This window comes from Astatotilapia calliptera, chromosome 6 (assembly GCF_900246225.1).
Source record: "Astatotilapia calliptera chromosome 6, fAstCal1.2, whole genome shotgun sequence".
NCBI classification, from domain to species: Eukaryota; Metazoa; Chordata; class Actinopteri; order Cichliformes; family Cichlidae; genus Astatotilapia; species Astatotilapia calliptera.
The window spans coordinates 14,447,447-14,462,622 of record NC_039307.1 but is presented as its reverse complement, the minus strand read 5'-3'; the positions used below and the strand labels follow the sequence as shown (position 1 = coordinate 14,462,622).

Sequence of the window (15,176 nt, the reverse complement as noted above, 5' to 3'; positions counted from 1 at the left end):
TGTATAAGATGGGAAAAAACAAAACAAACAAAAAACACAAGAAAAATGCTGGTGTGCACCCCTCCCCTTAAAACACTCATGTTTTTTAGTGACAAATGCCCCCTGAGCAGGGAGACAAATGTCTGCACCACAAATGCAAGACCTCGTGGAAAGCAATCATTAAGATTCTTCGGGATTAAAGGTCAGGCGTTTCTCCGGATGTCAAACCTGCAGTTCACACACATCCTGCAGCTCATTTTGAGCCACATTAATGTAGCAACTATGTATCTGTATACCTGTAAATTCCAAACAGCTGAACAGAGAAGAAACAACAAAGGCAGAGACACTGCAAGGGTGTGCCAGCCTCTTCATTCACCTTACACACAGCACAGCTGTCTGCTCATACTTTGATGGTTATTCTAAATTCTGGACCTCTCTTGGAGGAAAATGCGTAACACAGTAACACAGAATGTTGTTCAACAGTTTTAGCCTTTGGTTTTGTTCTGCAGATAAGCATTCATCTCCACCCCATAAAGGCTTAAATATTTTCAGTCTATTCTAAATAGTACACATTTCTGAAATACCACAGTAACAGTGCGCATGTGTAGGTTGGGGGGACTTTTTACCACGGAATATTCTTGGTTAGAAGATGGGGAGACCCCCCCACCCCAAAAAAACCCAAAACCCACTAATGTCAGATCGAGGTTAATAAACACACCTATATCATTATTCTCACTTTTCAGTGCACAAACAAAGTAAAGCTAAACATTCACACCCTGCTCAGGCATCCAATGCACTCCCACACCCTAACACAGGAGCAACTGAACACACACACACACACACACACACACACACACACACACACACACCTCCATGTCTACTGTCCTCAGAACACGTCAGTTTAACAGCAGTTCTTTAGCAATCAAACTATGCCCGATCAAAATAAATATTGCCAAAAAGAAAAATGTGAATGAAGAATGACAAAAACAGCATTTGGTGCAAATATACTTTAATTACCAGGCTGGAAACTACATGAAATCATACGATCCCCTCATTTCATTACTCTCATCACACACACACAAACGTTTCCAGCATCTACAGATTATAGCTATTTTGTTTTCCAGGCTAATCGAGGTAAAGTGCTGGAACTGTTCCAGCCCATCCATCTTACTTAGCGTAAAAACACATGAGTAGGGAAGAGGGGGGGTGAAGACAAAATTAAGCAACAAAAAAAAAGAAAAAAAAAAAAAGTTAAACATGTTAGTGAGACTGAAACTGTCCTTTCCTAGTGTTTCACCAAGTCTCACAGGCAAACCAGATCACATAAAGATCAGGGGTTTCAATACATCCCGACAAATATGTAAAACAGAAAATCCACAGACATGTCAAAGGTGATGAAAACATTTTTGTAGTCCTTCCCATGACAGACAGAGGTGTGGTGTTGGCAATGCGATGAATGAAAGGTTGCTAACAGCTCCTTCAGTGTCCTGATGTCTGCCACTGTCCTTTGTAGATAAATACACACCATTAAAAGCTTTACAGTAACAGATTACAGTCTCATGAGCTGAACCTGCCGTCAACAAGCAGGTACCATTTGAAAACATGTAGCAGAGGGACCTTTAAAGAGCTTTCTACTTCCAGCGAGACGACGCTATTGAAGCAGTTGGACCTTTGACAGGACGTCAAGTTTGAGGGCAAGAAAAATGCAACAAAGTACAAATAAACCAAGTAGCTAAAACTAAAGCAGGATAATACAACTGTCATGGAGGGAATCCCGCCATTATTATGACTGTAAATAAGCAGCCTCTTACTACAGTGTGTGTTGTATGTGACTGCTTTAGTTCTAGCTGGTTAGTGGATCTAATGAACTGCCTGGTGAGTCTAGGCTCTAACTACCAAAGAAATAAAAACACTGGCCAATCCAGCTTCTTTTATTCAGAAAGGATCATTTCAAACTGTGACTCATAGCTTTGTCATTAGTCATGCTAGCCCTGTCCCAGTTTCCTGAATTCAGAGGCTGGGTTTCGAGAGGCTTTGGCGCAATGACATAGGACGACAGAGAAGAAAAAAAACAGAAAACCACAGACTGGAAAAATTTCTTCTTGCGATTATTAAAAGTACATCACGTCTGCAGATGAGGGACAGCCCTACACCTTTGACAGTGACAGCTTTGTTTGTTATGATGTGGTGCCCACCCACAGGGCACTTAGGAGGAACTGGATGTTGTACATGTTCGGATCCTCGCCGCTACTAAATCACAACCAAGTGGAACAACTAAAGGACTAAAGGTGTACTCACACTTGTCCTCGTGTGCTTGCACTCAGGCCTGAGTATGTTTCTGGAGGTTATGCTCTGAAGATTTTCTTCCAATTTTTCCTTAAACCCAAATTCAAACATCTCCTCTCCACTCAGAGACACGTGCTACAGTTCACGTTATAGAGTTTAAAGTTAAAGACAGGCACACTTACAGTGAAACCTTGTTCTTTATTTACCACTGATTTATTGGTTAATAACTGAGATGTTGAAGCAGCGTTTCAGCTACGGACCCATGGCCACCTGTTTTCTTCTAACAGTTACACACCGGTCAAAACAACTGAACACTGGGAGGAGCAGCTCAGTGCGAGTACACTCTTAGGCACCTGAGCAAGCTGACATTTCTTGTCCCAACACAAGGTCTTGTGGCTGTACAGTGTTTATGAGGATTTTTATGCCGTCAAAGCAACAAGGGGCAAAGATTAAGAGGACAAACTTTAGTTTGTGATGACAGATGAAATCATACAGATGATTACAGTTCGGTCAGCTATAGGTCTTGTAATTAATGTTGAGGCTGATGAGATCAAAACATATCTTTTTGTTTTTAGAGGGCTAAGAAAAATGCAGAACAATCCATTTACAAAAGGAAAAAAAAACACAATATGAAGGCGCATTTAAAACACAGGAGGGAAAAAATGTAATCTTTTACCGTGAGATTGACAGCTTGACTTCACTCATCAAAACCACGGCATATTAATGTCTTAAAAGTTGCCAACACCTCCATTGCTCAGTTTAAGGAGGGAGCCTGTATGCTGTGAAGCCATGCAGGCTGATACGATTACTGAAGCTGGATGTGGACTTGGGTCATAGTGCTACCATTTCATTAATCTTTCCGAGAAGACTATATTGACTCCGTCTTCCTCAGAACTGCCAACTCCAACCCCTCTGCACATAGGCACTAAAAATTAAACATAAAAGACAAACTGAAATGATTCTAACTAACAGCTGACCCAATTCTGGCTGGTTGCAGTAAACTCTGGGCCCTGTGGCTCTCACATGGAGGTTGAAGTGTGGGTTTAGGTTTAGCTGCCGAAGCCAAAAATGCCCTTGATGTAGCCAGTCAGACCGCCCTTGCCCTTCTGTTCCACCTTGTCATCCAGCGGTGGGAAGGCCACATGGTTAAGAGCAAGGTCAAAGAACAGAGGCTTGCAGGGGATTGGCTGGAAGTCGGGTGGGAACTGGACCAGACTGGGCTGTTTTCCGACGAGACTGGGGTCAAAGCGGAAGGTCTCCAGGTGGTCACAGAGGGGCTGCGTGAAAAAGAAGTGAGGAGATGAGAGCACTGGAATCATAGGGAACAGAAAGTTCAGCTAAATGAAGAAATAAAATAAAAAAGCAGCAGAAAATGGAGTGATGACAACCTCATCAAACTGCATTTTTTGTCATAAATGTTAAAATGGCAGATCACATTAAGCATGGACACAAATTAAAATGATGAGATTAGCATATGTGCAAATAATCCCTTGCTGCTCCAAACACTCATTTTCCAAAAAGAGGATATCCCTAATCTCAGCTCTGTCTGTTAGAGCACAAGCCCCGCCCTTTGTTCTTCAAATATTGTGTCTGTGATGGGCAACCAATCAGAAGAAAGCTGGCCTGACACGAGAGGAGCAGAAATTGCTTGCGTTAGGCCAAGGCCAGCATGACAGATAAGATTTCGAACTTTGACTCATGCAACTAAAGCTACTGCAGTGCAGACTGTGACAGATCCACTCAAACTTATTCCAGTTATTATTGAAATTCCTAAAAATTAAGTTTTATCACAAAAATAGATAAACGTTAAATGACATCATCAAAACCACTTTTCAAGTTTTTATGTTGCAGTTTGTTAGACGCAAATATACAAATTAAGCTTCACCTCGGCTCTTCAGGAGTAATATGACCGATAAGTAATTAATCCACAGAGCTCGTTTATTTTATTCGTACAGACACAAACGTGCAAGAACCATGTGTCTGTGTACGGCTGTAGTGTTGAGCAGCCTGAGGCTTCCTCCTCTTACCGTGTTGTCTTTCACCAGCTGCTGAGGAACTTCAACTATCTCGTCGGTGTCTGAAACACAAACACATCTCTTCAGGACTGTACAACAGAGAAGACGACTGCTGGTTTAACTGTTTAACAACTTCGAGGCTCGCACCTAAAATGGCAGCAGCTTGAAGTGAGTATTTTTCAGCGTTGACCTCAGCAATGAGCTCCTGGACATCGGGGAGATCCTGCAGAAATTCATGATGAATGTAAATTAACGTAGCGCAGTGATATTTTTGTTAAACTTTGATGTACCGTGTGTTCGGGTCTCATTGCATTTCCCTAACAAACAACATGGTTTGCTGCACAGTTACTTATACTAACTAAAAATCTAGCAATTTATTAGTGTTACTTAGAACAGATTAGCAGGCATCTGCATCTTTGTGATCCATAAAGCTTTTTACCATAAAGCTTTTTAATAACATCTATTTGTCTAAATATAATGTGTTGTAAATAACTAAAATGGCAACCTAGATAAAGATGAGGCTTTGAAAAGAGGCCTCCACAATGAGTAACGCCATGACTCATGTTTGAGGTGTGTGTGTGTGTTTGCTTGCATGTTAAACCAACCTTGAGGCTGTTGTTGAGGCTCTTGGCCTTAGATTGGACTTCCTTGGCATATTTCAGCACCCTTTCATACAACACCAGCGCCTCACTCCACTTCTTCACTAACACATAAGACTGGGCTATAAAGAAACACCTGCAGGAGGCCAAAGAAAGCAGCTCATTAACAACATGTGGGTTTATGAACTGCAGAAGCTTTCATGGAAATGTGAAATGGAACAAAGCTTAGAGATACTTTTCACATCAGGACGCAGGTGTATTTGCGATTGTAAATACGACACTTGTTGCACTGTTTGAATTTCAGCTGCATTGTTTGATGCAGAACATGTTGAAAACCAGGCACAAAAACACTGACCTGTAGGCCTTGTAGACCAGGGTCTTCAGGGACACCTCCTTTTGGAAGGCGTGGTCATCCTCCAGACCCTGCAGGGTGGAGAGCTCTGCCAGACTCTGGATAGTTGGAGGAGGTGGTGGTGGGGGAAAAAAACAAAACAAAAACAAAAAACAAAACAAAAACACAAGATGCACATCATGTAACTATGGTAACACAAACATCAGGCTGTACACCTTAGAGACAGAACTTGATAACAGGACATTCACCTGCAGGATGATGTCATACAGGCGGATGAGATCCTGTGGACGGGGCCCCCTCTTGTTCTCGTCGGCCTCGGGCTCCTTCAGTTTGGCCTGCAGAGTATGAGCCATGCTCTCATTCCTCTTCACCAGTGTACACAGCTTAATGTAGGTCAGGTAGCTGGGAGAGAAGAGCAGCAGTGATTATTCACTTACGGCATGCGATCCCTTTAAACTCATCAGGTCTGTAAACCTCGGCTGAATCAACTGCAGACATCGTCAGGAACCATTAACATGCCTCACAGGCGCTCTGCAAGTTGAACCAGACTCACCCGACACGTGTTCAGCCTAATGATGCCCCGACCTGACAGGTTTATACATGTCTGTCTATCAAAAGATGTTAGAAGTTGCTAGTAATGTTTCCAAACAGCCAAATGTTCTCCGATTTCATCCTCCCAAAAGTGAACATGTGTTTGTAATTTCACAATAAACTGAAGATCTGTGTGTTACAGTGTTGTCTGCATGAAGAGACGAGGAGGGGAATGATCAAAGTGTTATTGACTTACTGAGATAAGTGGTAAAGCATTTAGCTGCAGCTATAATCCTATGACTGACTAACTTAACAGAACCAGGAGTAAAATCGAAGTACATTTTTCTTCCTTTTTTACCTGTGCAGGTACTGCAGGTTGGACACCTTCCCAGTGTCACCATCAGAGCTCCTCTCTCGCTGTTTCTACAGTGATAAAAAAATTGATAGATTTACAAAAAGGAAAAAAAAAAAAAAAAAAAAAAAAAGCTCTTTAGTTGAACCTTCTAGTATTCCCAGTTTCAGGTATTTACAAGCTACATCTTCACCACCTCTCATTCTTGTCAACATCACAGCTTTTCATCCTGCTGAATCTTACCGCCTCAGTCTTGAGCTCCTCTTTCACTGCCTGGATGGTGTCTCTGCACTCGGCCAGCAGGGTCTCATACAGATGTTCTTTGGTTTCCTCATTAGCTGCCTGAATGACACAAACAGATCCAAAGATGAGGATAAAGGAAAAAAAATAAATGTAGAACTTACTGAATAGTAGAGAAGGAGGGAGACGGGCGTGTTTCACATTCTAAGCAGAGAAACGTCTCAGATCGTACCAGCACGGTCTTTACATTTTTTCATCATAGATTTAATGCAACTAAACGTCTAAGTTGGCAACAATGAGGAAAACCCAGGGGGTGAAGCCTATGTGTGAGGATGGCACATGCTGAAGATGAGATGATGTACAATAGATGACTCTGGAAAGTAAAAACAGAGTACCTATCAAAAATGCAGGTTCAGCAGTAACACGACACACTGAACGCACTGAAGCAGTTTTTCAGCCTCCAGTTTGGCTTCCATGTATCTCCTTACTTCGATTCAGCTCTCTGTACAGGTCAGCTAGGAACATACTTTAACACTTTCAGTTGCTTTTCTTCTGCTTTCTTGTAGCTACAAAGACTGCTTTCAGCTAAAAGAACACTCAATACTCTGAGGCCATCCTAGGCACACACAGGCAGAGCGGAGAAGGGGAGGAAGCAGTCGCGCCTCTTAACATGCAGACTGAAAGTGGAGATGTTCACAAATCCTTTTTATGCTTTTTGTAGAATAACTTCCAAGCAGATTTACGCAGCGATAGCAGCCATTTAACCAGACTGATGAGATTTGGCTGAAACTTGATCAGATCATAAAAGGTTTCTACCAGATTGTGCAGACGTATCTCATTTAAAACGCGATCAAGCAAACATTTGATGCATGTAACAGTTTTAGTACTTTGATACAAAGAGCAACAGTTAAAGCAGGAATGCGACTGACAAACTCGGGGAGAGACGCAGGTATGTGGCCCGGCAGGCTGCTGATGCATTCCTGCACATAACTCATCAGCAGTTAAGACACTGTATAGTTTCAGGGTTCAGGTCTTTAAGAATGACACGATTGTTCATCATCTAAGCCGTCTTTCATCACCACACTAATACAACAGGCCTGTGTTAAACTGAGATAGTCTCAGAAAGATGCAGGATGGGTTTTACTAACACTGGAAAAAAGCAAAGTGAGAGCAATAAAACAATTACAGAAGGACTGATCACTCATAAAAATATCAGTTTTAAGTATTTAAAAGATTTTGTGGATTACATTACTGTGTCTCTGTTGTTGCGAAAAGTTGAGAAAACACAGTAGAGGAATGTTACAAAACAATTCCTTGTGGTGGCAAACCTGATAACAGATTGTTCACAAGCCTTCTCTCTCCCACCCAGAAAGGTGATGCTGCTACGCGTTTCACACTTGTGCCAACACCCTAATAAGGCCTAGAACAGCCAGTTCTACCTGTTGAGCATTCTGTGCTGTTCGGCAGGAGGGCTGGATGGATACACTGGTTAGAGGAGGAAACAGCCCTTCAACTAGGGTTGACATTTGGCCCTACAGTGTCTCCTGTCCCCTGAGGCCACAAGCAGAAGAACAGGTGCACATTGTGAAGCTAAAGGTGCTAGAGCTGTGACACAATATAATGTGCATACTATGCAAAAATCCTTTAATTGTGACCAATAAGAAAAGCCAAATGTGATAAAAACTGCCAGCGCTGCAGTTCTTCTCCACACAGTCACTCACAGCCACCTTTAACCGCCTTTTATGCGACAGTCAGACCTAAAATGCTCCATCTGAAACTAAAATGAGCTGCTGGGTGTAGCCCTGCATTCATGTGCGAGGTGAAATGCGTAGAATGCAGTTGTGCGATGAGAGCAGCTGCATGCCTGAGACCTGAGTGGCAATGGGTGTGACAGGTGTGTCTGCAGGGTGTGCTGAGTACTCGGGCACAAAACAGAAGTAATGAGCTGTGGCGACAGCGAGGGGACATGTGATACTATCAAGAACAGAGTGCCACCTACTGAGATTTTATGGAACTGCACTGAGTGCTCTCAGGGTTGTTTTATGGTTTTATTAAACCGTTTTAATGCTTGACGAGTACCCGACAGCCTCCAGCAGGATGAAAGATTATTTAGTTAAGAAGAGACTTTTATGCTTTTACTTATTTCCTCTCATATATTCACTTTTACTTAGAGCTGGGCGATAGAACGATAACGATATGTATCGCGATATAACTTTTACTCGATAGAGAAATTAAGCTATCGCGATAGACCTCGCCGCTCTTGTCCTCTTAAGAAGAAAAAAAAAAAAAAAAAAAAAGGTCAGCCGATCCGTTGCGTGACTTGCTACGTACAGCACAAGTGCCAAGCCGCACGTGTGTTTGTTTGGGAAGCAGCCAGCGCATAATGGAGGAAATGAGTGTGCCGACTAGAAAAATCAACCGAGCGTGACCGAAGAGAAAACAGATGATGGTTCCAATGCCGGAGAGATTGTCGAACGGAAGAGCCATAGAAATTCCGTAGTTTGAAGGTATTTCGGCTATTTCAAGTCTGACAAAAAACAGAGTAGCGCGCACTGTAAATTGTGCCGAAAGCAAGTCTGGAAATACAATAAACTGGTGCATGCGTCACACTGTGCGCCGCGTTATTGTTTCGGTGAAATGAATTTCTACAATACTGTTAATTCTACTCTCTGCAGTGTTTAAATGCTTACATATACACACAGTTACTGTCCGTCCACACATACGACTCGGTTCTGCTTCTATGCCGCAGCTTTGTTTACTTTTTCCCACCGAGGCTTCTAGACTTCTGATTGGCCAACATTTCTGCACGGTTAGGAATCTAGCGCCACCTGCTGCTTTGGCATGTTCATAGCAGCGTTTTCCTTCATTTCTGCCTTTATGTGTGGACGGGATTATTTTTTAAAACGAAAACGGAAAATCTCCGTTTTCAAAAATACCCGTGTACGTGTGGACGTAGCCTCAGTCTCTGACTGGAAGCGCTAATTCGTCATTCGGCTTTTGTCAGACTAAAGTAACTGTTAAAACTGTTTGAAAAGCTCAGCTATACAACAAGGAGAGATTGAGAATTTCCTTTTAGTTCTCAGTTTATTTGATATTGACAAAAGTTAGTCAGTTTTGTCTGTTCTTCTGTAAAACAAACTAAGATTTATTTTTAGAATTAATATTTTGTTTCTAAGTGGAATTGACAATTTAGTCTGTTTCGTTTGTTCTATTTTGAAACTTAAACGCTTTAGCGGCTGCCTTTTGTGTAGTTTGCAATATTTGCCTTTATTTATCTGAAAAAGTCTCATGTTCCTTAAGTACATCTACCCTGTTGAACTTATTATGGGAAATAAATATTTAAAAACAAGCTGCTGATTATTTCACATTTTACTTGTGAGCAACGGCACATTTAAATCTTACAAATATAGTTATTTGGCTTATATCGTGATAGATATCGTTATCGCCTGAAATGAAAAAAACATATCGTGATATGAAAAAATCTCATATCGCCCAGCTCTACTTTTACTGTACCAGACAGTCACTGAAAACATGCAAAGGTTTTGGATATCGAGCTCATCTATATCAGGGATGTCAAACTCATTTTACATTGTGATCTGTTTACATACTTTGATCTTAAGCGAGGCGGACAAGTGAAACTCCCCTTGCTGTCATTGTAAACAAGTGGAACTACACATTTAATCAATGAGACATCTTAATAAAAGAAAAAGTGTTTTCAGTACATGATAAAGAAATGCCGCTGTAGTAAATTAAAGAATCTGTCAGCACGACTCTTTAGGCTTAAATTACAGAAAATTAATATGTAAAATTACAAAAAGTTATAAAACAAAGTGTTAATTCACAGAAATTTTAATTTTACTCTGAATTCACTGAAAAAGAACCATAGTTTCTTTTATTTCTCTTATAGATAGTGAAAGTAGTCATTTAATTGCTTTAACTATCACTTAATTGTGTTGTTTTAGTATGAATGGTCACATACGAGGTCTTAAACAGATGGAAAAGCTGCCAAACTTATGAAAATATAGTTAAAACACTTAAGACATTTTCCAAGTCAGTCCAACAGGTAAGACTGGAGTGTCTGTACCCAGGAATTATGTTTGTCACTACCTGATCTATATGCAATTAATCCTTATAAGCTTAAAACTCAAATCAAGGCCCAATTTAAGAATGAAAATATAGAAGTGGGCCTGAATTTGGAAGTGAAAACAAAAATAACAGGCTCGCCTTCTAAGGATATAAAAGGCATGTGGCAGCGGAGAATAAGAAACAAGGTTGAATTCATTACATTAAAACATTGGCATTTATAAGCAGTCTAAATGGGTCATATGAGCACACAGAATCAGTGTTGTGATACATACTGGGTAGTCTCTGATAGTAGCTCTGCATGAGGCAGTCAGGAAACATAAGGAGGGGTAGGGCTGCTCGATTATGGCAAAAATGATAATCACGATTATTTTCACTGAAATTGAGATCTCGATTATTTGACGATATTTATTTAACAATAACAATGTGTTGAATAATGACTTTAAAGATTGTCAAAAATAATATAAAATAGTGTGCAAATACTGATAACAGTGCAAATGTTTGCAATATAAAAAATAAATGAAAAATGTAAACATCTATGTTTAGTGAACTTTGCAGTGTTGCTCTGTGGTGCAGCTACGACACTGTAGCAAAGTTTACACACTATGTCTACTTGATCCACGTCTGACTCCACGAACCCATAATGTTTCCACACCACTGAAGTTTTTTTTTACCTCTCTTTTCAACCAACGGCAGTCACTCTCCTCTCCAAATAACTTCTGCTTAGCTTTCCGAGCTTTCCGAGCTTCCCTCGGGTCCTCTTAATCAGCGGTCTCCAACACCCGGGCCTCGGACCGGTACCGGTCCGTGAGTCGTTTGGTACCGGGCCGCGAGAGTTGAGGCTCAGGTGTGAAATGTATAGTTTTCAGGGTTTTTATCGGTTTTCAGCGTTATTTTGTTATCGTTTTTATCATATACTCGGTTTTCCTGGGTCTTTTCACGTGTGTTATGAATAAGCCTTTTTTTCGGTACCGGTACTAGTTTTATTTTGTTGTATTTATCCGTGACACCTTAAAGGCCGGTCCATAAAAACATTGTCGGGCATAAACCGGTCCGTGGCGCAAAAAAGGGCTGGAGACCGCTGCTCTTAATTGTTGTGACACGTGTTCGAAATGCAGAGAGGTGCGCTTGATTTGCCACACGGAGAGTAAAGCACGAGGGAGGGGCTAATAATCGGCTCAGTCATTTTTAATGATTGTTGAAAGCCCAGATCGTAATCGTGATTAAAATTCGATTAAGTGAGCAGCCCTAGGGAGGGGTAATGACCAGTGATGAACACGATTATATTTGTACTACAGAAGGAATCTATTCACTTATTGTCTTTGAGTCAATGTCTCTGCAGTTGTTTCCATTGTTTGCAGCCCAAGAGACATAGAAAGGACAACCAACATTAGGAGGTGCAACAACATGCGTTTCCCACTGAGTTTGTTTATATGCTTAAAAAAGAAGGAATGTGTGAGAGGCTGACCTGAGCGATGGCGGCCTCGTTGTCTGCCAGACCCAACAGGAAGACACGAGCCTTGTCAATCTTCACAGGCACCGTGCGTCCTCGCCACTCCACTTCACTCATAGTGGCCGCCTGCTTGGTTCGCGCCTGAGTAATCAGTGCCTTGAGGGAAACAAAACAAACCCTTCTGGATGTAGTACACGATTACACAGCTGTGTAATATTCTTGTTTGGTATATGCTCCCCCCAGCAGTTTAATCATGAATTACAGACTGATTAACAAAAGTTTTACCCCTTCGTGTTTACCTCTAGTTTCTCAGCCATCATGCCACCTCCTCCACCAGTCAGCCTCATCTGCATCAGGTCATTGATGGCATTCTGATCACCTAAAATCAAATACAACCAGGGAGTGAGTGTGTGTTTGTCAGTGTGCAGAGGAAGGACTGAACTCAGGATCGGTGTTGTGCATCAACAATGACACTGAGAAGAACGACTACAGCAATGCTGACCAATATTGTAAGCGCAGTAGCGAATGTTGGGCGATATCTCGTCTACACGCTGGCGGTACAGAACTGCCAGGTCCTCAGTGAAGGCACTGGCCAGCTTCTCATAAATGGTCCTGACAAGACAAAAGTATTTATCAGTGGTTTAAAAAAAGTGAAAGAAAAACAAACAAGAAAACCTCCCATTATTAAAAGAAGAATTAAAAAACAAAAAACAGAGTGCAGTAATGTTAACGCTCACTTGCACTTGTTGAAAGCCTCCATGGCTTGTTTCCACTCCTGCAGCTCAAACTCCACCATTCCAGTCAGGTATGCAGTGTAGGCCTGAAATAACACCACAACACATGATGAGGAGCTCCTCTGTTCATTCCCTCACCACACTTCATCAACAGTAAAGGTGGGAATCACCAAGACTCTCCATGATATTATCACATTATTTCACTCATGATATATTATTGTGATTTAACATTTTTGTGATATCTGCAGTAGCAAGTACTACAATTTATCATCTTCTTTCAACTCCAAATTATGTCTCCAAAGTTACAGTTAAACTCATTTTTTTTCTTTTGTTGCAAAATAAGTACACAACACTGTCACTAAAGTTTGCTGTAGAAGTTGCCATAAGACAGAATCAGTCTGCTTTGAAACTGATATCAGTCTGCGATGGAACAGGGTCAAGTTGGCAGTTACATACATGGAAATCTGTTGTCTACGCAGACAGAAATGACCCTCTTTTCTACAAGAATATAGCCAGAATACAATCAGCTGGCAGCCAGTTTAGTTGAGTCCCCTCAAGTTGTGCTCACTGACACAGAGTCATTCAGACCGCTGACAATCTGTCTGCATTTATAGATTAGAGAAAGCAACTATTCACAATCCTCTGCCAATTTCCCTGAATAACTGCAGTCAATCCAAAGGCACACTGCAACTGTTTGCAGAAAGGCTGCCTCCTCCAACCTTTCAGCCCTCTTGTTCAAAGTATTCCAAAAGTATTTTATTGATTAAAATATCAATATTTGGTGTCCCTGTGTAGATAAAATATCGTCATGAAATATTCTGCACTGTTTTTCTAATTAACAGTGTTTGAAGTTCTCAAATCTTACAGTTGAAAGACAACAAATCGAAAAGTTAAAGTTATTCATCTCTGAGGCTGGGACCTCACTGCACATCCACTTGTTATTCCACACACCTACACGGGTCAGTTAAGATGAATTTGACCTGTGTACCTGTGCCTCCAGTTTAGTTTTGGCGTCCACACGGGGGCTTTCGCAGAGCTTCTCCAGCTTCTCACTGTGCTTTGCAGCCTTACGTAGTCGTGACAGCAGGTGGAAGCGCTTACGTGGTTCTGTATTGGCCTCCTGCTTCAACTGCATGGCGTAGCTCCATGCACGCTCTGCTTCCATCAAAACCAGCAGAAGATACCTGAAAAAAGGTGGCATAGCTGTATAAACAGTTTGTTTTTTTATGTGAAAGCATCAAGCCGCTGAACTGTTCCACATCAAAGCAAAGTGATCTGTTTAAGTGTTTCAAACTGGAATTTCCTTAATGTAAAGGTTCCCAAACCAGCAGCCAGTTAACTACACGTGAATGACCAGTTAAAATTATCTAAGTCTAACCTGTTATCAGAAAGCATTTCCACAGTGACTTTCTTCCCAACAAACTTGTGTCGGTTTCCCATCTTGAAGCCAAGAGTCTTGCGGAGGCGCCGTAGCCTGCGGGAACAGTAGCCCCTGGAAACAGACAAGGATTTTTTAAATTCTACATTACAATAAATGAAATACAACATAGACAAAAAAAGTCACCACGAAACTTAATATGCAGGAAGATCAAAGAACATAAATTATCTATCACTATATCTTAAACTCCGCAAATATGAAAATGTGGCGAAGATAGGTGGACATCAAAAGCTTTGAGTTTAACTTTAATCCACACCTGTTCCATTTAACTGCATTAAACCATAAATCTGAGCCCAGCATTGTGAACAGAAGTCTCATGTCAGTGTCTTTACATTGGGTGGGAAAACTGCTGCACCACACACAAATCTCCACCCTGTAATGTATGACCTGAGCCAGCTCACCTGTATCTCTGGTAGTCTCCATGCCTGAGGCCGTGCTGCTGCTGGGATTCTTTGATGATTTGCAAGACTGAGATTAAACGTTAAGGTACAAACCTTATGTAACCATCACACACGTTACTCTGAGGGGCAGTTAACCATTTATTTTCAAGCATGAACGTTTCAGTTTTGATAGCAGTTATTGTATGCAAGCACCAAGACAGGCTGTTTTAACTATTGTAACCGCTAATGAAACTCAAAGATGACATCACATAATAGCTAGCAATCTTAAAATATGTCCTCAGACCCCCAAAATAAATTGTGAATACATAAAAATCCCCATTTACCACTGACAGCCTGCTTCAGTATGACACGTAGCCTAATAACCGCTAGCTTATCTTCCAACTGAGTTAGCTAAAAGCTAACGTTAGCTTAAGAGCGTGAAACATGCTCGCAGAGGGAAAACGTCAAAGAGCACGTGTCGTGTTCTTAAGGATACTTTCCAGTCCGAGTCCTCCATCCGGTAAGTTTTCTTTATTTTCTTCCATTAGGGAAACTTTAGCGTCGTTTTGCTTGTCTGCGGCCATCTCTACACGCTAACAGCTAAGCGGCACACATACACACATGCCCAGTCAGAGGTGCAGCCAGGGACCAATGAGTGCGCAGGGAGGGGCAAAGGGGCAAACTTCGCGAGACTTTGCTGATGTGCCTCATGATTCAGTCGATTCATACGCCCC

General features: G+C 41.5%; 1 protein-coding gene across 1 annotated transcript; it reads right to left on the bottom strand.

Moving 5' to 3' along the window:
- Positions 1-971: 971 nt before the first annotated feature.
- srp68 (signal recognition particle 68) lies at positions 972-15,140 on the bottom strand. The gene is made up of 16 exons (XM_026170464.1): positions 14,939-15,140; positions 14,464-14,530; positions 14,003-14,116; positions 13,613-13,808; positions 12,628-12,710; positions 12,393-12,502; positions 12,190-12,269; positions 11,906-12,046; positions 6,358-6,456; positions 6,121-6,185; positions 5,480-5,633; positions 5,235-5,329; positions 4,886-5,015; positions 4,428-4,503; positions 4,293-4,342; positions 972-3,542 (listed from the first exon to the last, which is right to left on the bottom strand). The coding sequence occupies exons 1-16, from the start codon at positions 15,024-15,026 to the stop codon at positions 3,315-3,317; spliced, it is 1,776 nt and encodes a 591-aa protein (XP_026026249.1). The 5' UTR covers positions 15,027-15,140; the 3' UTR covers positions 972-3,314.
- Between the last annotated feature and the right edge of the window lie 36 nt (positions 15,141-15,176).